This window comes from Triticum urartu, chromosome 4 (genome assembly GCF_003073215.2).
Source record: "Triticum urartu cultivar G1812 chromosome 4, Tu2.1, whole genome shotgun sequence".
Classification (NCBI taxonomy): Eukaryota; Viridiplantae; Streptophyta; class Magnoliopsida; order Poales; family Poaceae; genus Triticum; species Triticum urartu.
Window position 1 is genome coordinate 601,542,673 of NC_053025.1, and position 26,665 is coordinate 601,569,337.

General features: G+C 44.3%; 3 protein-coding genes across 3 annotated transcripts; 2 read left to right on the forward strand and 1 right to left on the reverse strand.

Moving 5' to 3' along the window:
• The first annotated feature begins 1,001 nt into the window (after positions 1–1,001).
• On the forward strand, positions 1,002–4,589 carry LOC125553066 (mitochondrial fission 1 protein A-like). Its single transcript, XM_048716820.1, has 5 exons — positions 1,002–1,243; positions 2,148–2,277; positions 3,069–3,190; positions 3,658–3,721; positions 4,277–4,589. The coding sequence occupies exons 1-5, from the start codon at positions 1,151–1,153 to the stop codon at positions 4,375–4,377; spliced, it is 510 nt and encodes a 169-aa protein (XP_048572777.1). The 5' UTR covers positions 1,002–1,150; the 3' UTR covers positions 4,378–4,589.
• Positions 4,590–4,708: 119 nt separating this feature from the next.
• Positions 4,709–6,625, reverse strand: LOC125553065 (annexin D3-like). The gene is made up of 6 exons (XM_048716819.1): positions 6,535–6,625; positions 6,291–6,436; positions 5,991–6,221; positions 5,699–5,914; positions 5,201–5,290; positions 4,709–5,080 (listed from the first exon to the last, which is right to left on the reverse strand). The coding sequence occupies exons 1-6, from the start codon at positions 6,608–6,610 to the stop codon at positions 4,880–4,882; spliced, it is 960 nt and encodes a 319-aa protein (XP_048572776.1). The 5' UTR covers positions 6,611–6,625; the 3' UTR covers positions 4,709–4,879.
• Positions 6,626–9,134: 2,509 nt separating this feature from the next.
• Positions 9,135–10,454, forward strand: LOC125554355 (annexin D4-like). The gene is made up of 2 exons (XM_048717929.1): positions 9,135–9,385; positions 9,503–10,454. Exons 1-2 carry the CDS (start codon positions 9,196–9,198, stop codon positions 10,414–10,416), a joined length of 1,104 nt encoding a protein of 367 aa, XP_048573886.1. The 5' UTR covers positions 9,135–9,195; the 3' UTR covers positions 10,417–10,454.
• Positions 10,455–26,665: the final 16,211 nt, after the last annotated feature.

Here is a 26,665-nt window from a genome sequence, read left to right on the forward strand (position 1 = left end):
CCCACCCACGCGCATGCGGTGAAGTCTAACAGTCACATAAGAACTTATTTATAGCCATCATTACCATTCATTGGCCAACACAAAAGGTAAAGAAAAGAACAAAACAAAACAAAAACGAACTGAGTTCTTCTATGGACAACATCAACATTCCTTGACGGGCATAAAAATAATCAAAGAACAAAATGGAACAAAATAAATTTGATTTTCGTGTGACCTTTTGAAAGGAACTATCAAACACATGCAGAAAGAAGCTCATAAGGCACGCAGGAGGCATACTTGACGATATAGACAATCGGATAGAACCAGCGATGTCGAGTAGAAAGCAAACAACAAAGGGCCAAATCTAAGCAATGTTCATTAATTTGGCAGGCTCACCAGCTGGCTAGACCGCGCATACCACGATTGGACCATCCAATGTCGAACAGAGAAGGTCAACCAACACCCCAACAACGGATAATGAGCACATGCCCCTCCGCTGAACAAACAAAGATGACCGCCAACAAGGCACAACAGTCGGATGGGATACACAAATGAACCAGGCAAATCGTAGCTATTACCCGGCAGGCGAGAAAGCGCACACAAAACATAAATGCCCGCACGAGGCGTACCAGCTGGGTGAAGTATATAGACGACCCGACAACCAAAATGATGGACCAACGCAAAATACGTCGGACGACCAAAGCCTGCGACCCACATGTCATGGACCGCCAAGCCACTGGGAACGGGAAGTGAGGTATGATTACACGATCGGACGGCATAAGGGACACCACGCGGGCATCGAGTGCGTCGCTGACAGATCGGACGGTGTGGAGGCCGCTACCCTAACAACGGGGCGCAGCGTGGATGGATCGGACGGCACGGAGGCGGATGCCCGGGGAGGCGGGTGCTCGAGCTCCGTTGTCGTGCCTCGCTTCGCTTGCTCGTGGCAACCGTGTGGCAACTCCGACTAGTTGGCCCATACCTTCCTTTCTACCTTTTTCTTTTTTTTTTTTTGTTTTTTGAAGCTACCTTCCTTTCTACCTTAGCCACCAAGGCTCCATTCCCGTGACGAAGCAAAAACCTCCTATAAAACACGGCTCGCCCGACCAAGGATCAAACGGCCCCGGAAAAACACCCAAAAAAGGCGGCGGAAAGGGGAGAAGGGAAGAACATGGACGGGCACGTCGGCCAGTTCTTCCAGTCGGTCAGCTCGATCTTCCGCGGGAGCGACACCCTACCCGTCTGCGACCGCGACATCATCGCCGTAAGCACCCCCTACCCCCCGCCCCTTCCTCGAGAAATCCCCACGGACGGCTCTGGCCCGGACCTTCTCTTACTCCGCTAGCTCTGTTGCTGCCCGTTTGTTTGGGGATCCCAATTTCCGCTGGAGCGTGCGGGGATTCACGAATTCGCCGCGTTTTGAGTGACAGTCCCTGCCGGCTTGTAGGTTCTAGCGCCAGGGGGAATTGCGTCCCATCATGGGGATTTTGTGTTTGGGCGGAATCGATACTGCTGCATGCTTTACTCTTCGTTCATCTAAATCGCTGTCTGTCAAGCTATTTTCGGTGGCGTTAAGGGATCATTCATGTTCAGCAACCAGACGTTTTGTGATTTTTTTTACTGTACTTGATTACTCAATTCCCATGCGCAACCTAGGGCAACCATTATCTGACTGATTGAGCCTGGCTTGATGTCTAATTGCCTTGCGTTTGCGGGCGAATTTCCGTGATGTGACTGAGTTTATCCAATCAGAAGCATTTGGACAACCCGTGCCAGTGCCACCATGCCACTCCTTGATTCTCAGCGGATTGCAGGGGAATTTGGGTGTCACCATGTGGATTTGGGGGTTTGCCGAATCCCCAGTTCATGCTGTGCTTTCGTGAGACGAGTCTTTGTTACTCCCTCTGTAACATAATATAAGACGTTTTTTGACACTGTCAGGAGGGAGTATTTCGTTGACTGTAGGCATTTGATGTTACTTAACTGATCAATGGATTCTGAGACAAGATCTTTGTCTTCTGTTGAATCCTTTCCACCCTCGCGCCACTATATATGTGAAGCGTAGATGAACCTTTTTTTTTGTATGCTTCCATATCCAATTGGATTGTGCTTGATCATGCACTCATTTGTGTTTGTCTAATCTACTATTGTACGTGCTTTTGTCTCAGGGTTGTGAGACAGAGGTTGCTGAGGCTGCAAATGAAGAACAGAAGAACGACAGCCTCATGAGGCTGTCATGGGCGCTTGTTCACTCTAGGCAGCCCGAGGATGTCAACCGTGGCATTGGAATGCTTGAAGGTGATGCATCCATTCTGTATACTTAATAGTTTTATTATTCCGAATTTGTTAATGATAATAGGAATTGACTGACTTGAGTAGTACTTTACTACTTCCAAGATATGAGTGTTCATCGCATCTTCTGAAATATTCCTTGAAATAATGCATATTCCTTGGTGAACTAAATGGAGTCATGTAGTACTTGAGTTATTTGTGTGTTTGTTCCACATGTTCATTTTGATTTTCTTTCATATTGATATATTCTGATTCTTCAATTTTCAACGGCGAGTGCCTTTTCTTAGAATCTATCACCTGAGAACATTTGTTAAGTTGGAGGGCCACACCCACATGACTGTCATGGCATGTTGGAATGCTGTAGATGTCTTGAATTTTGAGTTTTGATCTTCTCTTTTATGGATAGATCAGAGCATCATCTACTGTATTTGATTGTGCTGTTTTTCTCTCTTCTTAAAGCAGTAATGCATAAATCTTATTTGTGTTGTTGAAAAGATATAAAGGGTCCTGCCATGTGGATATCCATTTCAGTGGTCCTGTCAGTCTTCTAACAGCCCCATCATCTGGAAGACCCAGTTGTAGTGTCACTAATATGTGATTTCCATTGCTTAAAAAAAAGCATCCTACTTAGATGTAGGCTGTGCTCATGCTAGGCTTCCAGTCTTGCACATTCATTTGAATCAAGCCAATCCTGCTTATTGTAGCATTTTGTTTCTCACTTAACACTTGTACTTTTCCTATCTGAACTTTCTGCTTTCCCTGGGGCAGAACTCATGATTTGTGTTGGCATTTCTCAGCTTCTTTCGGCAAGTCTAACAGTCCGCTACAAACAAGGGAGAAGCTCTATTTGTTGGCCGTTGGACACTACAGAAATGGGGATTACACAAGAAGCCGTGAGCTTCTGGAAAGATGCTTAGAGGTTTGATTACTCAACATATCATTTCATTTCTCGCTACCATCATTACCATTATGGACAGCACTTGGTTTTACTTAATTTAGAAAGTTTCCGGGGTATTAATCAAGGCAGTTGAGAGAGTTTAAATGTTATCTTAACATTGTGTTTTTATTTCCTTATTAGAAAGCTCAAATTAGGACTCATATATGGGTTATGAACTTATGATCATGTTTACTAATTTTCTGAAAAATGAAGGAATTACACTGGAAAACATGCCATTAGACAATTACTATCTGGAATTACTTCATTTTGTATAAACTGCTACCGAATTGGCTGAATGTAATGTAATTTTCTTTCTTTATTAAAGTTTTGGTAATGATAGTTTGACTCGTCATGTTTAGTCTATAGCTCTACTTTGTGTCCTTTATATGGCATGCTCCTGAATTTGAGGCTAAATTGCTAACCAATTTGCACTATCACGTTTTCTCCAGGTTCAACCTGACTGGAGGCAAGCTCTTACTTTGGAAAGGCTCCTTGAAGAGAAAACCAAAAGAGGTATAGGACATGTCATTGGACATGCAGTGTCCCATCTCAGACTATATGTGTAGTCCATTTGAAATGTCTAGAAAGACAAATGTTTGGGAATGGAGGGAGTACTATTTACTGTACATGTCAAATACACTACTGCAACAACAAAGCCTTTCAGTCCCAAACATATTGGGGTAGGCTAGAGTTGAAATCCATAAGATCTCGAAATATAATCAAGGCACCCCTGTCCATTGCTGTTTCTTTCGTGATATTGCAGTCCTTCAGGTCTCTCTTTACGGACACATGTCAAATACACTAATCAAGGCAAATGTTCTTTAGTACCAAATGCTCTTCTAGTATACTGCAAGAATAGGATCCCCCGAAACCCATTCCTGCAGTGGGTGCCCAGTAAAGTTGAGAAGGATCGACAAATGACACGTTAAGAGTTATATGAATCTGTTTTCTCACATGCCACGAAATTAAATGTTGGGCCGTCCTCCAATTATTTGACATACCACTTGTGATCTGTACCACGTGGTTCCTTCGGAAGAATTAACATGACTGACTGATGTTTAAATGCAGATGGTATGATTGGCATGGCCATTGTGACCGGCGCCTTTGGACTTGTGGGGCTTGTTGCTGGTGGAATCATAGCTGCTGCTTCATCGTCCAGGAAGAAATGAGGCTCCGGTATGCGGTGAATAAGATGATTAGATGAGCAAGAACTTGATGTGAAGTTGCGTAATCTTACCTTGGCACTCTTGCGACCATGCATGTGCGCACTTATCCTTGTCCTGTCCTGTTTCCATGTTGGACCAACCTTAATCGCACTATTAGTAAATACGACATTTCAACTGTCGGATCGAAGAATGTATGTTAAGCTAATGCTAGATCATAGACTGTTGCATTGGTTCATATCATTCTGATAATCCATCTTACAAGCATAAGAGGAGCTGTATCTTATGCCAACGTAAGATCGATGTTGACGCGAAAATTTCAGAAGAGCATAAGATGGAAGGAAGAGAACTATTTTTGGTGTTTCCACATCTAATAAAGTTACGCTTTTATGATTTGTGGACACGATGTTCCCAAACAAACAACATGATCAGCTGTCTATTAGACGTTTATTTGATGCAAGCACCAATATCTTGTCTCGCAGTAGAAATGAAAAAAATATTTCAATCTTCACTCCTTCCCTACCAAGGCCAGCAAGATATCCATGTAATACCCCGAGGTATCACCGACGACATCGTCCGTCACCGTCGTCTTGAATCTTACCCTGTACTCTTGCTTGATCCTTTTCATGTCGATGTCGGCCCTGGACACGATCGCCCTGGTGAGCGCGTCCTCGTCTGTTCCAAGTCCTAAGATGGAGTACCTGATAACCTGAACAACGAACACAGAGCGTATACATATCATCTCACAGTGAGGACTCGTCTCATCTCCCCCACCACATGATAAGTGAAGATTCCCACGTGTTTGATTGATCTGCGTGCCGTGACGTACCTCTGCGAAGTGCTTTTCAGGAGATGTGAGGCACCAGACAGCAATCTTGAGCATCCTCGCAAACTGGCTGCTGCTGTACTGCTTCATGTCCTGCAACAACAGCAGCAACAACGACAAGAACAAGTGCTTCAGTTCACCAAATTGTTCCAATCAGTTCACATCGAAGAGTAGTTATTAGTAGATATGAAAAGAGCTTAGGCGTCCTTTGGTTCATAGGATAGAAATGTTGTACGAATAGGAAAATCATAGGAAGTGAGATGACATACATCTCAATTCCTATAGAGAAAGAGATGTCATTTGATGCATAGGATAGGAATTTTTTCATTGAGTCTTATCTCATGTTTTTTTCCTCCAAAATGTGAAGGATTGATTCCTATCCTATATAGGAATAGGAATCCATTCCTACAAACCAAAAGGCCTCAAAAGAAAATTTTTCTATGCAAATCCTATCCTATAGAAATCCTATGACATTCCTATAAACCAAAAGGATTAATAAACCTCTTCGATGTCGCTGCCATGTTGTTCCTTGTAGCACCGGAACGTGGCGGCGAGCTGCGGCTTGCTCCTGGTGCTCACGATCCGGACGACCTCGCCGCCGTGCGGCTGCTTCTTCCTCCGGATGGCCTCCGCCAGCTGCGCGGCCTCCTGCTTCGCCACGGCCATGTCCACGCTCCCCTCCGCGCACCGGTACGACCTCACCAGGCTCACCAGCAGCTGCAACAACCAAGAACATTATACAGCACATACTACTCTGGAATGGATTGCTCGGTTCTTCTCCTGGAGTAGTCACCTTCCTGAGCGGTTCTTGGAACGCAGGGCAGGCGGCGACGTCCTCCTCCAGGGAGGATCCATGGAGGGACCGGTACGCGCGGCGGACGGCGAGGAGGTGGTCCGGCGTGGCGGCGCAGGCGGCCTCGATGAGCACCCACGCGTCCCTGTCGTCGCCCCGCCTGCCCAGGGCCTCCCTCGCCAGCTTCGCGTCCCTCTCCGCCGGCTCCGTCGCCAGCAGCACCATCGCTTTCTTCATTAGCGCAAGAACACATCGTCATCATAAGTACTGCAGCAAGCACAGATCATCGAGAGTACGTGCCTGGAAGTGGCCGGAGAGCTCGCCGTGGAGGCGGGTGAGGAGGGACTCCTTGTAGAGGCTGGCGTAGGCGCGGCGGATCTCGGCGCGCTGCGCGGCGGTGCGCCGGCCGAGGATCTCCACCAGGGCCTTCTCGTCCGTGCCCCAGCCTTGAGACGGAAATCGACCGGCAAACTTGAGCGCTTGACACAGATCGCGCAGACATTAAAGAGACGTCCACCCTGCAGGCGGGTCGTATGCACGTTACCTTGCACGGCATTCCTGAGGCTCTCCGCGTCGGCGGCCGGGGATGGCAGGGGCGTCGGGACGGCGATGGTCGCCATCTCTCCCGCGCTGGCTGCTCTCTGCTCTCAGACGCACGCACAGAGGATGATGATTGGATGGAGGGAGCGAAAGAGGAAGGAGCTGCAAGTTTTTCTTGGTAGGTGGGAGCGTGCGGGCCGAGGGCGTGCGATAGGGACTCTAGATCGAACGGTTGGGCCCCGCGGTTCAGTTTTTCTTTCACCGTCTCTAATGTTTTCAAAGTGTGCATTGATCTTGTTTTTTGAATAACGTTCCCTTTGTCAATTTCGCAAGGCAAAGTTCCCTTTTCTGTTAGGCAAAACGCTTCGTCCAATATTACGTATGTTCTCCTTTCCCTTTCTTAGTTGGGGCGTGCTATGCACCAGCTGACTAATCTTTTTAAAAGATCGTCCGGGTCAGATCTAATGGATGAGCGGTCGAGCGGCGCCTCCATCATTGCAACATGGGTCTTGTTGCATCTTTTCTTTGCAACATATGTCTTGTTGCAGATTTTTTTTAACAGAGGTGACGTTGCAAAAGCTTGTCTAATAAGTTGCCGCCATTGATCACCGTCTTTCACCGACGTCATTTTTGCAACACCACTACTATTGCAAAAAAGAAAAAAAAACCACAACAAGATCCTTGTTGCAAAAAATCATATGTCGGGCGCCATGGCCATGGACAAGTTCAAGCACGGGGTTGGGCCCTTCCTTCTTGCCACCAGTCGGTGGTGCCTGCACATAGGTCGCCGCACCAGCAAGGAGGGCTCCCTGGGTGCCAACAATGCCGATGGAGAGGTCGTGTGCCGCTAGAGCGGCGACCGGCCCGTGTGGAATTTTAGCATGGTCGGCGTCCCGGTCCAGATGCATGGGGAAGAGGCGTGCGACACCAGTGTGTGTTGCGGGACGGTCGGCTACCCGGTGTGAGCGGCGGCGGCGGACCACTGTGAGCGCCTTGTCAGATCTACTGCAGGGGATGAGAGATGCGAGAAGGGAAGGAGAGTCGTGGGGAAGACGATGCGGTTGGGCATTGTTTCAAGAATCATGAAAGGTGGAGACGTGCATGGGCCCACAGGGACACGTGTTAGAAGACGCGGCCGCGGGATGTCTTTCCAGTTGGTTCACGTTTAGCATTTCCCTTCTTCGTTTTGATTAAACCCTTCCTAACTCCAGTTTTTCTCATCGATTTTCCTTGAAAACCGTCCTAATTGCCTCAGCTTTTTGTGACTTATCAAATAAAATTATGTTTTCTTAAGCCAATAAATTCTTACCAAATAAAATTCTTAAATTTACATAGGTTGGTAATCATGGATGGGATTCAATGAAAACGTTTATTTACACAATCACATTAGATATGGGCAAGTAAAACACGGGCTAATATAACATTTATATCCAGTTGCAACACATAAACTGCCACACTGGCAGGGAGCAATGCTGCCTCTCAAATTTGAAAGGACAGTACCCAACTTGTCCTCCATTGTGACCCCTCAGGTAAGGCTCTTGAGCAATAAGAAGATTATCGGCCAGCTACAGCTCTACTAATCAATCAATCAACCAATATCTTTGCTGTTGTCAAAGCAACCAGATCGCACTGGTCTCCTCCTTAGTCCTTCACATGCAAGATGGGGTGAACCGATTGTTTTGTCAAAAATAGATCATCTGCCCTTAGTACACACTGCAACAAATGTCAAGAAAAATGGAGCGGTTGCATCCGGTGGATGGTGGAACGCACGACCAAAGCGCGTTTCCAAATCACTCGTTCTCTAATCTACTTATAATCTGCACATGGAAGCCACGAGCACGACGGAACATAATATATGTGTGTGCTTTCCATGAGGATTGGGAGATGATATTGATTTGGTCTAACGGGATTGCTAATTCTCAGTTGACTGAGACTCTGTATTCATGGAATCTTACGTGGAGATCCATGCAAAATTTTCTTTTTAGTTTTTCTTTTTTCTTTTCTACATGTTATGTCACTTGACTTAGACTTGGTTAAGTCTCAGTCGACTGAGATCTAACCACACTCTTGATCTAAATGAGAGATGAGAGTACCCGCAAAAAATAATGGGAGATGAGAGAAAGGGAAAAACGGACATTGTGATTTCTTCTTCTTCTTCATTTTTATTAGCCAGGTGGACACATGCCAGCGCTGGATTGCTTTCCTAATGAACGGCAGTCCCATGTGTTGCCAATAAATTTAGCCGGGACGTTGAACTGATTAACTCATCGATCGTGCATGCCCACACCTATCTGCCCATCTGTCGTCGTTCCTTGCTTACTGTGCAAGGAAACGTGCAGCACGAGTGGCCATCATGCACACCATGAATGCGATTTCCTCGGGTTGTTTTTCTATTAGCGACACACGGCAGGTCAGGGTCTGAATGAGATGGCGCGGAACGGCAATCAGCTAGTAATCTCCTGCAACGTTACCCTCTATCTGGATTGAATTGTAATCAAGTTGGTACGTAGAGTAACATGCATGCATGCACGAGAGACGTTGCAGGATCGATTCGATGGGCAAGGCGGTATAGTATTAGTACTCTAGTAGTATAAATTAACAAGCATTTGGGCCATGCCTGGATGGTGGACGCCTGCGTGCGTCCTCTGGTATAAAGGCCAGCCCGATGCAGCAGTTTCTTGCAGCACAGCCGAGCAGTAACGGCAGCACTGCAGCAGCAGCAGCAGCAGCTCCACCGTCGTCGCCGTCGCCCCTGCGTTCGAGGCCACCCAGGAGAGAGCAGCAGCAGCAGCAGAGCATCGTCAAGGAGGCCACCATGGCCGACGAGCACCAGGAACTCACCAAGGCCTTCTCAGGTACGTACGGCGAACCAAATTATTAACCACTGCACTGAAACTGAAAGGTGTTCTCTTCTTCTTCTTGATCGTTCGCTCACTTTGGGTTTCGGATGCTCCATGGAACGTCGGCTGCAGGGATGGGAGGTCTGGGCGTGGAGGAGACGGCGCTGGTGTCGGCGCTGGGGCGGTGGAGGAAGCAGCCGGAGAAGCGGGCGCAGTTCCGCAGGGGCTTCCCGGGCTTCTTCGCGCCGGCGGCGGCGGGGGCGGGGGCGGGGCCGATCGAGCGCTGCTCCGACGACTACGTGCGGCACCTCAAGACGGAGTTCGCCCGGTTCAAGACCCTCATGGTGCTGTGGGCGATGCACCCGTGGGAGCGCGACGCGCGCTGGGCGCACCGCGCGCTGCACAAGAAGCACCACCCGGTGGCCGTCCTCGTCGAGCTCGCCTGCACGCGCGCCGCCGACGAGCTCCTCGGCGCCCGCCGCGCCTACCACGCGCTCTACCACCGCTCCCTCGAGGAGGACGTCGCGTACCGCGTCAAGGACGCCGCCGCCAACCGCCTGCTCCTCGGGCTCGTCACCGCCTACCGCTACGAGGGCCCGCGCGTCGACGAGGAGCTCGCCAAGGAGGAGGCCGCGGCGCTCTCCGGCGCCGTAGCCAAGGCGGCCCAGAGCGAGCTCGTGGTGCGGGTGCTCGCCACCAGGAGCAAGCCGCAGCTCCGGGCGACCTTCAGGCTGTACAGGGAGCTCCACGGCAAGCCGCTGGAGGAGGAGTTCGGCGGCGAGGCGCCGTGCCTGCGGGAGGCCGTGAGGTGCCTCGAGTCGCCGGCCAGGTACTTCGGCGAGGTGATCGACGGGGCGTTCAAGGAGGAGGCGGACAAGCAGGCCAAGGCGGCGCTGACCCGCGTCGTCGTGTCCCGGTCCGACGCCGACATGGAGGAGATCAAGGAGGCCTACCTGAAACAGCACGGGGCCAAGCTCGTGGACGCCGTCGCCAAGAACACCCACGGACATTACAGGGACGCGCTGCTCGCCATGATCGGGAAGTGATCCATTGAGGCTCGGTCAGCTGGAGCCGGTCAATTTGCTCTCCTTTTTTGCTATTTTACCTTAATTGATTAATCGCTTTTTTGCAGCGACAGATCGTGTTAATTATCTATTATCTACTGCTTATCTTACGTCCAAATGTATGGATATCTCCACTATCCCGCATGATTGAATAAAAATAATTTTCTTTCCAATGTAATGGCTCAACAAAATTTTATCGAGTCGTTTCTTGGAAGGTTGCATGCACGAATCCAGCACAACTATGCTGAACTCATTTGTCGAAAACAACTTTCCTCGGGAAAAGAAACACGTGACAACTCTTTTAATGATTGATAAAAAAAGCATGATCGATGAACACACTAGCACCCCACTCATGAAAAAAAGAGTCCCGTGCCTCCATCCGTCGTTTGGAACATATTCAGCACCCAGTTTTAAAGAAACGAGTGAAATCTGTTTTTTAGAAATAAGTGAAATATGTTTCATCAATTTTAAAATTATTTAAAATATATTCAAATTTGTTCTTGTTTCAAAGATCACGACATCAGAAATCCAAATATGTAAAAAGATTCAAAAATAGATTTTTTTTCATAAGATACAAATAAATTAATATCTCACAGGAAAAATGAAGTACTAGCTTTTCTGTGGGTGAAGAGAGAATCATGTGTCCATGCAGTCAATCTCACGCTCTCTCTCAGGCCTAAAGCTGACACATCTGAGCCCGCACCTTCCTATGCGAATCTGACTAATGGCTTGTGTATTCTACGGCAGATGAAGGCACGGGAGATTTTGCGCTTCCTCAAGAAAAGAGATTCCTACGTGCACGGGAGGTCCGTGCCTCTACCGCGGTTGTTTCCCTTGAAGATCCGAGTGCATGCAAACGCCTTCGCTGTAGCGTCTATCATATGTACGTATACAGATTGTATAGTCATTCTTTCCCATGCATGTTGACCACTTTTTGTGCAGGCGGCTTTGGCAGAGTCTAGAGCAAATAAGCATAGACCACTCCCATGCATACGCACACAACGGCACCCATGACAGATTTTTCCTTGCAAGGTGAAAATTGTAAAAAAAATAAATGCAGTGGAAATAAAGTTTTTTAATGAGAGAATTCTATGTTTCCTGAAGTTAAATCATTGTTTGAAATGGAGTGGATGTGCTTTTCGAAATGGATGAAGCCAGATATTCAAATGAGTAAATTTTGTGTTGAATGATGAGTGAAATGAAGTCTTCTGAAACAAGTGAAATATGTTTCTCTAAATTGTCGCGAAAACTAGATTTTTTTTTCTTCTGTATGAGCAAATTTATATATTATTAAATGAGTAGAAATAAGTCTTTTGGAATGAGTGAAATCTGTTTTTAGATTTGACGAAATCAGTTGTTTGAAATGAGTGACATTTTTCTGATTGTGTGAAATGAGTGAAATCGCCTCTTTGAAATTAGTAATTTTTAGTTGTGTGAATAAGTATTTTGAACTAATGAAATCGATGATTTAGAAAAATATTGAATGTGTTATTTGAAATGAGTGAATATGTTGCTTAAACAAGTGAAATCATTATTTTGGAAATGATAAAAATTGATTGGGTGAGAGAGACAAAGAGTCTTCTGATACAGTGAACAGTGTTTCCAAATGAGTGAAATCAGCGTTTTGAAACGAGTGAAATCAACACCGCGGTTTTAAAGAGACGAGTGAAACCTGTTTTCCTTAGAAATAAGTGAAATATGTTTCATTGAATTCTAAAATTATTTAAAATATATCAAATAGTGTCGTTTCAAAGATCTCAACATCGGAAATCCAAATATGTAAACAAGATAAAAATACGATTTTTTTTCATAAGATACAAATAAATTCAATTCTCACATAGGAAAAATGAAGTACTAGCTTTTCTATTGGGTGGAGAGATAATCAAGTGTCCATCAGCTCAATCTCACGCTCTCTCTCAGGCCTAAAAGCTGACGCAGTCTGAGCCGTAAATTAGGCCATGCTCCTCCGATATAAATAGTGACAGTATGTTTTGCTAAGAGTGCTATACATGCTTTCTTTTTGCTCTCTAAGCTATCTACTCTAGCAAGGACCAGAGTTACGGCTCATCATTTCAAACACTTCCTTTTTTTTAAACAAGTCACGATCACCATTTACATGCAAAATGAGCTTCAATCAATTTGAAATACACTAATATACCGAATGGACCAAACTGAAAAAGATTCAGTTCTTGTAGTCAGACGAACAAACACGTAAAAGGCCACCAAATTACGACAGCAACCGAAAAGCGAGCCTATTCATAGGAGCAGGAGCACCATCCTCCACAAGAAATCTGATCAAGAACAAAAGGAAAGTCTGCGAAAGAATAGCGGTGAAGAACAAGAACAGAGAGACAGAAAAAGAAAGAACCTTTGAAAAACCGAAGCGCAAAATCTACTCAAGCAACCATCAAATCCATTCATCCAAATCATAAAATAAAAATAGGGGGCCGGCGCTCTCCCTGCCGTCGCCCCCATCTTTTTACCTCACGCACGAGCATGGGCAATCCCAGCTGGATCATTATGAATTTTGCCGTTCATTTGCTCTCCACGGCAATACATAGGGTGCATTTGATCCGCTAGGATTACATTCAAAAACACGGATAGATTCACTCGGCTCGAAACATCTTGAACGACAATGCATAAATCCACTGGTGTTTGTATAAAACCACAGGAGCAGCAACTACATGCTTCACACAACAACATAGAAAGCAATGATGCCTTTTATTCGACTTTTCACATCTAGCCTCTTGTTACTCTACTGTCGTCATTCCACACCTCCCCGGCATAAGAGGAGGCTAGCAGCAAGTTCTTCCAGTGTGCTGGAACACCACTCATAATGCCACGTCACCATACAAAGCTGCTTCTGGTTCATCAAGATAAGGTCACTCAGAACGACCCACACGTAAAATTAACACTTTCTAGACAAGCGATGAGCAAGCAAACAGTTTCAGCAGTTGCTGTGTTGCAGCTATATGCGCCAATTATCATAATAATGTATTCTGAAAAAAAGCTCGTGTTTCAAATCAAGGAGATGGAGAAGGATGACTTCTGAAAATAACGCCTGTGGCAAAAACAGACAGTATCCCCCTGGGAGATAGTCTAGAAACGGTGCTCGAGCACAGGTGAAACTATTTATCTGGTTCTTGGTAGTGGCCAAACACCGTCATAGGAGACTGGGTGTGGCCAGAGTGTATAGTGGTCGTTCAACCTATGTAGTTTTTCTCACTACGGTGTTAACATTTTGACGAGACTGCGGTGTTTAGACATGAGGATCCACTGCCAATTTGTCTTGCTACCTTCAGCATTCCAAGCCATGTACGCTTAACATTAATACTGCAATGATGCCCGTTTTATATAACTGTGACGTCCTGACTTGTAAAAGGAGTGAAACGAGCAATGCCTACTGCGGAATATTTCTCTATCAACATCTCAGAAAGCATCACCGACCTTGGAAACTCAATAGTACACACCAATAAATGAAAATGATGACATCGTTCGGAATAAGTAATGTACAGAAGGAAAAAATAATCAAAATCACTAACCTTCCCTGGCAAATCACCTTAAGGTTGATCATTTAGCCAAAGGACCCGCGCACTTTGCGAGACCAACATAAGACAACTTTTAGTCCTCCGACACCCAGAATTCCTTTCTGGACCATAATCAGATGTAACCCATCTGTCATTGAGGAATCTCGCTTCATTGCAGAAGAAGGCGATGTGTGGATCGCATCCCTCATCCCCATGGTCATAATAGAACTGGTTGCCAAAAACATTAGTTGAGACAGCTGTGGGATTCATCGACAGCGAAGCTATGTTACCTAGTATGTTTGCACTAATTATGGCAAACTGAAGCTTAGAATATTCGTTTAAGTCAGAAAGACTAGTCACGACAGTAATTCTGGTGCAGTTTCCATCTTAAGTTCTGCTACCGAAGGAGGGGTTCAAAAGATATAATCATCTTACGCATCAAAGCATTTTGTCACAATTACATCCTAGGCATATTCAGCAGATAATGCTGCTCGCGATTGGATCCCAACTACCGGCCCCAACCCACTCGGATCTCATCACCGCTATTAACACTCAAAGTGGATCTGATACCTTTGTACAGCACCTGTTTCGGCAATATGTAAACAAAGTGCATGAAATCATTGCACTCGTATAACATAGGCCATTACCGACTACAAGTATGCCTGAAGCACTGTAAGGAAGGTCACGAGCATTTCGATGACGTGCAAGAACAGTTGATTATCACCTGGGAGACATAACGCTTGTGGCATTTGCAGCCTGCATCTTTCTCATAAGTGAGCTTGGGATTCAATGGAATTAAGTTTAGTTGTATAGGTGAAAGTGGCTAGGATTTCTCATATCGTCAACCTCATTTACAAGGCGAATAGGCTACTGATTCCACACCTGTATGATTGTCGTCAATATTAGGACACGATCTTAAGAGGATCGGATTTTCCTCATCTTGCCAGTCCTCCTTCGCTCAGCATCGCAACATGCCACCCAGTTGTCCAGGTTTCTGAGCAACTATTGTTACATATTGAAACCAATTTCCTTTCTCCACCCAGGCTTCTTCTGATCGGTAAAGCCATCATAATGTATAGTCTACAGGGTCTGAACAAGTCAAGTCTTTCACAGTGCGAACGACTTAATTGGGAATTACCCCTAAGCTCAACTCCTTTCATGCAGATACAGTCTCTCGAGAGCTTTTTGTACATCGGGTCTACCGAGACATGCCATCCACATGTAACAGCACCATCTGGATCATCATTCCGGGCTGCGGTACATAAACTACCTCCCATCTGACACAATACTATGCACGGGCGTCCTCCCATGTTACCAACTTAGCAACTATAGCCATCTATCTCCCATCTCTGACTATTAAAATTCCGCACAGGGCACATCTCAATTCTGAAGGTAGAACATTGTACCAAGCATCAGAGACACGGTCATCCTGGAACTCTCAATCCTCTTGTTCTTATTGAGGCGAAGTTCACGTCATCGCATGATACTGCAGGGCCCAGCCTTCAGTTTTGCCTGCGCTGTTGCTACTTGCTCATGCCGTCATCCGAATCTGCATGCAAGCCCGTCGTCGCAGTGCATCAAACATCATAAGCCCATTATCTGCGGACCACCCTGGGATCAGTCTGAAAACAAAGACGGTAGGTGGCAACAGGCTTGTGTCAATTTTTTTAGGACGCGTGCCACAGTTTTGAATGTGTCCCACTGTAACATTCTACTGAAGGCCAGATGACTTGAAGGAGCAACGAATATCAGAGCACCACGCTTCGCGCCCGGGCCCTGTCTCCTCTACCACGCTCAATAAGGTGACTGCAGAAGGAGTCTGCATAAAGGGCTTATCTCTTTTGAATGAACTGGAGGAGTTGAAGTATCGGACTATCCTGCACAAGCTGGGTCCGCCCCCTTTTCTGTACAGATTTCATAGTCAGCTAGAATGCAGGAAGGTGTCTGTAAAATAGTGTACCATCTGCTGCACATGGAGTTTGGTAAAGACCAGAAGAACATCTGGCACACCCGCTGTCGTCACTCTACTCACTCTTACTCACAACTTCCTCCGCTGAAGACGGGGCTGAAGGTTAGGATGTTCTGGAGACAACTCACTATTGAAACTTCAGAGAGGCAAGGCTGAAGGACAACATGGAACTGGATATCCTGAGAGATCCGACTGTAGGAATGGTTGGAACCGGTCTGAACTGGAGGAGACCAAGTTGGACCACCGGTTGAACTTGGAGGAGACGCGGAAGGAACAGTAGTGGTATCTGCACAACAGCCGTGGTCTCCCCTCTTTCTAACCAGATTCCTTTAGTGGGTGCTAGGAGGCAGTTTTTGCTGAACAACACTCAGGGGGAGAGGCCTGCTGTTGTTTGTAGTACCACCACATGTAGTACATTAGAGTTCATCATCATGTAGTCGCTGAAGTCATGACGCCTATGTGCTATGTTCCTGAGATTGTGGATCTGCAGGAGAAGGTGAATCGTAAATTGGCTGGAACGACCACAGGCATTTATGCTCGCGTGTTCGGAGGGTTACCCCCTTGGATGCAGTGGTCAGGTTTGACTGGGGTGGCCACATTGCCAGCATTATGAATCCCTAAGAGCTGAGGGTGCAGCCTACGAGACACAACTGAGATACTTTTAGGGGTGAACAGTGTGCATCCAAGCGGTGCAGGAACATGGGTGGTCAGGTGTAGTGCGGCAAGGTTTGGCGGGCGCGAGAGAGTACGTAGCTGCATAATCCAACACTCTAAACCTGAGCCGGCTGCTGATGATCTTTCCCAGGCATTGTAAGCTGCCAACTGATCTTTTACAAATAGACTGATGCCACAATTCCTTGTGTCTTTGTCTACAAGCTACACTAGTCCACAAGCATACTTCAGAGAAAGCTGAAAAAATCATTCAGTGCCTTGAGTGTAGAATTCATAAAGACTTAAACTGTTTATTTGTGAAATGCAGATAGTGAAGTATTACCGGCAGATTATGAAAAAAAATTAAGTCTGATTGTTCATCAGATTACAATTAAGAACATGCAAAATATAATAGCATACTCATGAACAAATATTGTACTTTTGGAACTCACATTTGTAGTATAATCGCCCACACTATTTTCCTGGATTTTAAACACAGAAAATGAGGTATCTAGTAGTATCGAAAACACAATTGCCATTCCATGAATAATTATTCTTTTGCTAATTATAAGCTGATGGCTCACCAACTAAAAATAACTATAAATAAAGATGCTATAATGGAATCAGCAAGTAGTCTAAAAAGCTGTGCTATCGAGTACCAGCATGACAAATAAAAACAACATTTCTCATAGAGAGTATTGACAGATAGAGAGCTAAAAATTATACTTACTTATGAGATAGAGATATTTATAAATCGACTCTCAGAAGCAGGTAACCATTTTTAGCTACAAATGGCTCAGAGCAGACAACTCAAGGATCGTAATAGCACTGGATGAAGGCAGATTATAGGCAAAGGGATATTATCTAGTAGGTTTTAAGCCCATAATTTGTGTGAGCTTTGACTGTTGTCGAATATGTGCTCGACTAACACGAACTAAGACTTAGACATATACATTCCCATGTTGTTTAAGGATTATCGGAAGTCAAAAAATGGCAAAATTATAAATATACACATTTAAATTATGGATGGTGGAGTGGTGGTCAAACACCAGTTGCAAGTAACACACAAAACAGGTTACAGAACATAAATTAGTAGTATTGAAGAAATAAGAGCACTAGGCGAAATGTAGTGTTTTTAGTGAACTATTTGACTCACCATGAGCTACCCACTTAAGACGTCAATGTTTAAACATGGTAACAATTAGTATAGTATGACATAACTGCAACTGACAACGATCTTTATAACCAAATAAAGTTCAGACCATTTTTACGCTAGCAAATGGCGTTTGAGCTAAGAAACTTCAAGGAGCTATAGGACACGAATGAGTTAAGCAAGAAAGGCAACACTATTATGGCTGATAGACTGCTGTTTGCTGTTTGAATATGTAGGACTCGACTCAAGAATAAGAGTCGGAGCAATGTTACTTCACACTTTCGTACACGAGAGTCACACTTGAACGTTCGAAACGAGCCAAATTTTTATCAACGCATAATATTTTCCCTGATATTATCTCTCTCAAGTACTAGACAAGCGTGCCAAAGCCACAAATCACTAACGGAGGAGCGTGACGGAAAAGAGAGAGCATAAATAGTAAATAGTTTGTGTAAACATTTGGCGTGCGTTTCGGCTGACTTGGTGTTGTAAATGGGATCCATTTTGGTCCAATTCCCCTACTTAGTGTCTGAGATCAGCTTGATTAGTATAGGCTAGACAGGCAAGAGCAACCAAGTCTATCAGCATGTCGTTGATTTCCTAATCTACATCATTTGTTGCCATGTGGGGTGTCTGTCCCTTCGGGGGAAGATGTCAGCGTCGACCTTACGGAGTCCCTGCCTATTCCGCTGTGCTACCGGCAACGAAGATCGCTGTTTTTGCACTTAACTAGAATCGCCATTCACGGGTTCGTTCACTCCCCGATATGTCTACTCCGCCTGGTTACTTGCTCTCGCCCTACCGTGATCGCTCCGCAAGTGCTACGCGGATTCGCCGCTGCAACGCCGGGCCGTCAGAGACGAAGGGCTGCGATGCTTGAATCTCCGCACTCCGTATGCCTGCCACATGACCGTACAAAAGGTTTATTGTTACTTCGTAGCCACTTTTGGTTCACGACTGAAGGTCATGTCGGGCCCGGTGTTCTCTGTCAATACCTGGATGCTAGGCCGCGTGAAGTTGTCTTAGCTCAAAGCATTTGTTTTTAGTCAGGGCGTAAACATGGTGAAGACGAGGGGAGGGGGGAGCGAACTCTGTGGAAATATAGAGACGGTTAGGAAGAGGCGCGAACCCACAGCAAAGGGGAAAATAAGGGGAAGTCGGTGGGGGCGCAAAATGGTCGCCTATACGTATTACTGTTTGTCGTATATTGGGGCATGGTAAGCACAAGGAAAATACTCTTTTTCAGCCTATTGGCATAGGATGTCAGGAACCTTTATACAAAGCGGTCTGCAATTGAGGCTAATTGTTACCATTTTTAATTGTAGTAGGGTAAATCATTTTAAAGCCATCAATGGCATTGACCAGCTATTCTGAACTTTTGGTTGTTTACTGCAACTGTGTTGTAACCCACTCAGTGTATGGCCACCATCTAACTTATTTGTATTTAAATTTGCCATTTTTTCTGACTTGATATTATACAAATGGGAAGTTATTTGTTAATCTTAGTTCTGTTTGTCGCACATATTCAACAGCAAGCAAAACATATGATTTGACTTTCCTTAAGCATAAGTAGTACTGGGGGAATCTCTTGTTGGCTTAAGCGAACTGGTCCTGGAGCAGCTTTTGTCGCTCAACTATGCTCAGAGACGGCTGAACCTCTTCTGGCCTGTGGATACATCTGAGATGACAAGCCTAAGACATAGGCGAAGAATAGAATCATTATGCGGTAGTGGTTGTCATAAAGGTTGGCTTAGCTACTAGAGATGGTCCATTTGTTTAAAGCTTATATTATATAAAGAGAGAAGAATGTGAGTTGATAGAGAGTGGGCACTGAGTTCTTGGTGCTATAAAACTTTCATTAGTAAGTATTGTAAGGCTCTTTTTAAAACATCTCTACTTATTCCTTCAATTGACCGACCATTGGGATTAGACTCTGCACTGAATTTACTGAGTCATCCTTATATTTTCATATGGGGAAAAATGTTTGTTTATATGTAGAGATTTTTCATTAGGTGTCTACCTATCACCTACTTACCTACTTTACATGCATACTTTTCAGGATGACGTGTTTTTAGCTTTGCGCCATAAAAAAACCGCTTGTAAAGTTTTGCCGTTTATAATTGTGTTAAAGTGTGTTGATTCGAGATATTTGCTTATAAAATATAGACACACTGACAGAAATAATACTCCAGTTTATTAAGCTATTGTGTCGAATTTAACTAATTCGCACCCATATATTGTTTCTTTTGGATGGGCAAATCTCAATAGTTAGCAAAAGTAAACAATTATTTGTCATGAATTATGCCTATTATGTTTTGCAATGGGTCTCTATTGGACCATCTGTATATCTGCAAGACCGAAGAACTCTATAGAACTTATATATTCTTTTTGTGATGCTAGATCTGCCGGTTTATTTTTGAGGGGTTCTCTGCTGCATTTACAATACAGTTTAAGTTCTTTATGGAATTTACAGTTGAGAGGCACTGAATGATTTTATTTTTTGTCAGCTTTTCTCTGAAGTATGGCTTGTGGACTAGCTGTAGAACCTAGCACAAAGCACACACAAACGGATCGGCTGCATGAGTCTTCATCTATGAGAGATCATGTGCCTAGGCAGCTGACAATGCGGATAAATCTATGCCAACTCATGACTTCAGTTGGAGGCCAATTGCTCACAGCAGCTCCATCGACGCCCTTGCGCCGCACACTGGTACTCCTCGGATGTTCCTGTTACAGCGCTGGGACCACACTTCTCCACCCTACAGTAGCTAACATCTTCAGTTGTTGTCATCACGCTACTTGGACCACTATGTCTGGAGGTACGCGGGACAGAGGAATTTACTCACATGGAGGTGTTTCCGCCAATGTTTAATCACTCGAATGAGCTGGTTCCGGCATACACTGCAGATCAACACAGGTTAGAGACATTCGCTCATATGATGGAAACTTCTTAATGAGTCATAGAGATTACTCCGACAAACCATATACATGCTCGGCTACCTCCGCTACGAGCTTGCAACTCTCCGCACACTATAATCCGAGACATCTGGTAAGAAGCTTGAGTGGGGAACCGAGGCGTGGCAAGGAGTACCCACTCACTGTCTCCTTCGGATTCATCCTGTTACACACACCGTCAGGTTCATCACCTATACCGATATCAACGTTCCTACACTGTGATATGTTCCTTCAAGTTCTTCGCTCCTCACTGGAGAGATCATATGTTCTTCCAGACCCCTTCAGCCGCACTACAGGAATCCCTGGTAAGAGGAAGGGGAACGACCAAGCCGTGTGCCACGATTGTTTTTGCTTTCCATAACCAACCCATTTGCTGCAAGTCAGTAGTGGACTATTGGAACCTATTTTACAGACACTACCTGAGTCAATTCTAAGTGTGTATAGAACATGACACTGCTTACAAGAGGCGGCGGCGACCCAGCCTTGGTGCAGGATAGTCCAGATACTCAACTCCGTCCAGTTCATTCAAAGAGAGTAAGCCCTTATGGCAGACCTTCCTCTGGCAGTCACACTTATGAAAGGATGGGAGAGGAGAGAGGGCGGCCGCAAGCGTAAGTCTCTGACTAGTATATCAGGGTGACTCCTTCGAGCTCATGCCAGCTTTCGTAGATTGTGAAGTGGTGACACCATCATAATACGTTGGGGCCGAGAAAAAATATGACTCACAAGCCTGTTGCTAATACCCTTACCTCCTTCTTTGTTTTCAGACGTCCAGGGAAGTCCGCAGTGTATCGTATCTTATGATGTTCTGATGCTCAACTCGCCGACGACTCGCGGCTCATGGCGAGTTGATGAGGTGGAAGCAATTAGCGCAAAGCACGCAGACTAAAACTGAAGGCATAGGGATATCATGACTGAAACGCTGAACTTCGCTCAATAAGAAACAAGAGGATGAGAGTTCCAGGTGGTCGAGGTATGGTGACAATAATCATCTACTTCAAGAATTGAGATGTGCCTGCGTAGGGTTAAATAGTCAAGCATGGCGGGATAGATTTATGTCTGCTAAGTTTGCGCTAACGAGGTGGAGGAAACCATTCGCTCCAGTTGTGCTAGTATATTGTGTTCAAGGCTGGTGTCTGTTAAGGATAGGGCCGAAGATGATGATCCAATGTTCCTCAGGTATACAGTGGCATGGCATCGTTGATTTAATGCGTATGACCAAAAGCTTGACGACGTAGGGTAAGTCGTTGCACTGGTATTGAGTCGAGTGCATAAAGGCGGCGCCCACATCGCCAATATAGGTTATCAGCGCTTATGCACCTGAGTGAACGACTTGACTTGTTCAACTGGTAAGATATACATATACTGTATGGCCTTTACCAGAGTCAGTAGAAGCCTGGGTGGATGAAGAGGTGTAATATCTGAGTTTCAAATATGTTTCTAGTACACCAGTTTGCTCACCGCAGAACCTGACAACTGTATAATGGACATTTAGCAGTGTGGAAGAAAGACTGAACAATGGAGGGAAATCCATCCTCCTCATAGATCTGTGTTAGGCTCAGATAGTTGCCCTACGACATATTCATACGGGGTGTGGATCACAATTAAGGTATCCCTTATCTGCTGTAAATGAAGGTTGACGATGAGAAAGGTCTATGCCACTTCACCTATACACTAACTTAAATTACATGAATTCCCAAGCTCATGAGAAAGATGCAGGCTGCAAATGCACAAGCGTATTCTACCGGTGAAACAACTGTTTCGCACGCATCGAATGCTGGTGCCTTCTTACAGTGCTTCAGGCATACTTGTTAGCTCGATGCCTATGTTTACAATTATCCTTCGAGTGCAAAGGATTCATGCACCTCAATGTTTTAATACACTTAAGGCACCCGGAACCGGCGTTAAAATATAAGCGTATTCCACAGAGTCCACCTTTGAAGAGTGTTAAAGGATATCCTCTGAGATCGATGTGGGGCAAAGCGTCAGCTAAATGGAAGAATACAATCCGAGCAGAAGACACATTCTAGTATCTGTGAGTAGCAGGGTGTAATTGTTGGACAAGAGAGCTCTCTTTGCTTGGGCAGAAAGATGGAAGATATCTTTGAGGACCTACCTCCTCTTCGGAGCAAACTTAAGTGGAACTATGCACCAGAATTACTGGTGAAGCTAGTCTTTTCTGACTTAAACGAATCATCTACACGCACTCCATTGCCATAATAATTTGAGTTAACTGCAAAATCATACTCGTGTAAGCATAGCTCGCTTCATGAACCACAGCTGCTCACCTAAGCGCTTTTCTTGGCAACCAGTTCTATATGACCATGGTGAAAGATGGTAATATACCACACTATCGCCTTCTGTGGCAATTCATGCATATTCCTCCCACATGTGAGCAGGAGCCTCACATATGATGTATGGGTCAGGATTGACCCTAAGGTAATTCTGGGTGTAGACGCGAGCGTAAAAGTTGCTATGTTGGTCTCGCAATGCAGGGGTTCCTTTGGCTAAAATGATCAACTTAAGGGAATAATTGTGCATATGAAGGTTAAGTAGAATTGTTCTTGATATAATTTCTATCCTTTCTGTACAATTACTCTTTCTCCGCACAGGATGTCATTATGGTTCATTTGTTAATTGGTGTTATCTATTGGAGTTTTCAGGGTGTGATGTTTTCTGAGATGTTGATAGATGCAAAATGTTCCAGTAGAAGGCATTGAGCTTCGATCTGCAACTCCTTTAACAAAGTCAGGAAGTCACATATAATTAAACGGGGATATGCAGAGTTAATGTTACTACAATGGACTTGAATCTGCAATAGGTAGCAAGACACAGAGTGCCAGTGGATCCCACTTTCAGTAAGTCTAAACACCTCGCAGTCGTCGAGCTCAGAAATTGTTTAACACCCGAGTAGTATAACGAGAAAATTACCTAAGAGACACATGTGAATCTACTCATTGTTATCACTCTGGCACACCAGTCTCCATGTCCTAACCGATAGTGTAACATCAGGATATTAGTATTGATAGCTCATTCTCCTGTGGCTCGAACGCACCGTTTCTGGATATCCGATAATGTTGTTTTATGCCAACATGTGGGTTATTTTCAGAATCATTCTCCTCTCTTGATTTCTGCAAACACTGAGCCTTATTGTTAGTTATGATGAACATATGCAAAGGCTCACACCTTAGGACATCATGCTTCGAATACTGAGTTTATGGTTGCTCATATCCGCCTGTAGAAAGCTGTTAATTCGTACGATTGTGGTGTTTAGTTTTTCTGATCGACGACTTGTATCTTTGTCCATTATAATAGAAAGTTCACTCTGTGTCGATGGCCATTATGAGTCGCGAGGTGCTAGTCAGCCACACTGGCAGACTTCTGCCCCTACTCTACTCCGGGTTTGATATGCCGCAGTAGAGTAAAAGGCTAGATGTGTAATAAAGGGCAATCTATGTTCATGGTGTTGCCTTAACTTGCTGATGAGTATGCCTCGGGGTTTTAAAACACAACTAGTGGAATTTTATGCATCTGTCGCATGGCAAAGATGATATTACTGAGACCTGCAGTGATGGACGTTTAGAGAGAATCTCAGATAAATCCTAGCGATCAAAGTAACCCTGTTATTGAGCCGTGGAGAGCAGATGAAGCGGCAATTCTATGATCCAACATGGGATTGCACGCATGCACCGTCCCGCGCCCAGGTGGGAGGTAAAAAAGATGGGGGACAAAGACGGCAAGGGAGAGCAGCACGAAGACACCCATATTTTTTTTTATGATCTTGGCTCGAAATAGATTGCCCATCGCCGTCTCGATCTGAGTCATTCTGGCGAAGCTTTTCGGATTTATTCCAAGTGTTTTCTTTTTTCTTCTCTCTTTTTCTTGTTCTTCACCTATTCTTTCGAAGATCTTCCTTTTTGTTCTTGATCAGATTTCTTGTGTCTGAGGATGGTGTCTCCTGCTTCCTATTGAGATATTGTCAGGCTCGACTTGTCGGGCTTATGCTTGTGTATATTTGGTGCCTTTTACGTGTGTTGTGTCATTCGTCTGACTACAGAACTGCAATCTTTTTTTCAGTGTGGTCCACTTCTGTGTATAGATCTGTTACTAGTGTATTTCAAATAGACTTGAACTCATTTGCATGTAAATGTGATCTGTGACATGTTTACAAAAAATGAAGTGTTTGAAATGATGAAGGCCCGTAACTCTGGCTCCTTGTAGATAGATAGCTTAGAGGCAAAAGAAGCATGTATAGCAAACTCTATAGCATAAACATACTGTCTAATTTCTATTCGGAGAGCAGTCATTTAGGCCTAATTTACGGGCTCAGGATGCGTCAGCTTTAGGCCTGAGAGTAGCAGTAGGGATTGACTGCATGGACTATTGATTATCTCACCTCCACCCCATAGTAACACTAAGTAACTATACTTTTTCTCTCGTATGTAAATATATTCATGTTGTAATTTACTTATGAATAAAACAATTTATTGTTGAATTCTTTTTACTATATTTGGACTTTCCGTATGTTGAGATATGCTTTAACTACATATTTGAATATATTTAAATAAATTTTTTAGAATTTCATGAAACATATTTCACTATTTCTAAAAACAGGTTTCACTCGTCCATCTTCTAAAACCGGGTGTTGATTTCACTCGTTTCAAACGCTGATTTCACTCTTTTGGAAAACACTTTCACTTATTTCAGAAAGACTTGTTCTCCAGGGCTCAACTTCCAATTTTTTTATCTCCGAAAATATATGATTTGTTCACTTATGTATTAAAGGCACATATTTCACTACCATTCAAATAACACAATTCCAATATTTTTCTTAAATCATCGATTCATTAGTTCAAAAATACTTATTCCACACAACTAAAAAAGTTACTAATTCAAAGAGGCGATTTACTCACTTTCACACAATTCAGAAAAATGTTCACTCATTTCAAACAACTGATTTCAGTCAAATCGAAAAACCAGATTTGCGACTCATTCCAAAAGACTTATTTCACTCATTTAAATAATATATAAATTGCTCATACAGAAGAAAAAAAAAATCTTCACTGGATTTCGACAATTTCAGAAAACATATATTCACTTGTTTCAGAAGACTTATTGTGTCGACTCCGATCAGTATTTCAAAACACTAAAATTTACTCAGATCAAGAATTACTCCTTTGTTGCCTTTGATCCGCTCACGCATTTTCAAAAGACATTATACCATGGAATTCATCAAAAAATGCATTAACTTCAAGCAAATAAATTCTCTATTCAACTTATTCTCACTCATTCTCTTATAGGTTATTTTTGTAGCTCTGCAATTTTACTTGCACATATAATGAAAATCTGTCGTGCGAGTTGTGGTAACCGTTGCATGTGGAGTGGGTCTATCTATAGGTGAGTTTGGCGTATCTTAACGTCGCTTCTGCAAAGCCGGCTCTGCACAAAAAGTGGTCAACATGCATGGGAAAGAATGACTATACAATCATGTATACGTACTATGATAGACGCATCCAGCGCAAGGCGTTTGGCATGCACTCGGATCTTCAAGGGAAACAACCGCGGTAGAGGCACGGACCTCCCGTGCACGTAGGAATCTCTTTTCTTGAGGAAGCGCAAATCTCCCGTGCCTTCATCTGCCGTAGAATACACAGCCATTAGTCAGATTCGAGTAGGAAGGGTGCTCAGTGTGTCAGTCTTTTAGGCTGCGTAAGAGATGAGCAGATGAAGATTGACTGCATGGACACACGATTTCGTCTCTTCACCCACAGAAAAGCCGCTAGTACTTTGCGATTTTTCCTGTGAGATATTAATTTGATTTGTATCTTATGAAAAAAAATCTTTTTTTGAATCTTTTTACATATTTGGATTTCCTGATGTCTGATCTTTGAACAAACAATATTGAATATATTTTAAAATAATTTTAAATTGATGAAACATATTTCACTTATTTTCTAAAAAACAGATTTCACTCGT

Coding starts and splice junctions, on each gene's coding strand:
- LOC125553066 (XM_048716820.1), top strand. CDS start 1,151: ATGGACGGGCACGTCGGCCAGTTCTTCCAGTCGGTCAGCTCGATCTTC. Junction 1,244..2,147: donor GCGACCGCGACATCATCGCC/GTAAGCACCCCC, acceptor CTTTTGTCTCAG/GGTTGTGAGACAGAGGTTGC. Junction 3,722..4,276: donor TGAAGAGAAAACCAAAAGAG/GTATAGGACATG, acceptor GTTTAAATGCAG/ATGGTATGATTGGCATGGCC.
- LOC125553065 (XM_048716819.1), bottom strand. CDS start 6,610: ATGGCGACCATCGCCGTCCCGACGCCCCTGCCATCCCCGGCCGCCGAC. Junction 6,222..6,290: donor AGCTCTCCGGCCACTTCCAG/GCACGTACTCTC, acceptor GCGCTAATGAAG/AAAGCGATGGTGCTGCTGGC. Junction 5,915..5,990: donor TCCAAGAACCGCTCAGGAAG/GTGACTACTCCA, acceptor TGGTTGTTGCAG/CTGCTGGTGAGCCTGGTGAG.
- LOC125554355 (XM_048717929.1), top strand. CDS start 9,196: ATGCAGCAGTTTCTTGCAGCACAGCCGAGCAGTAACGGCAGCACTGCA. Junction 9,386..9,502: donor ACTCACCAAGGCCTTCTCAG/GTACGTACGGCG, acceptor CGTCGGCTGCAG/GGATGGGAGGTCTGGGCGTG.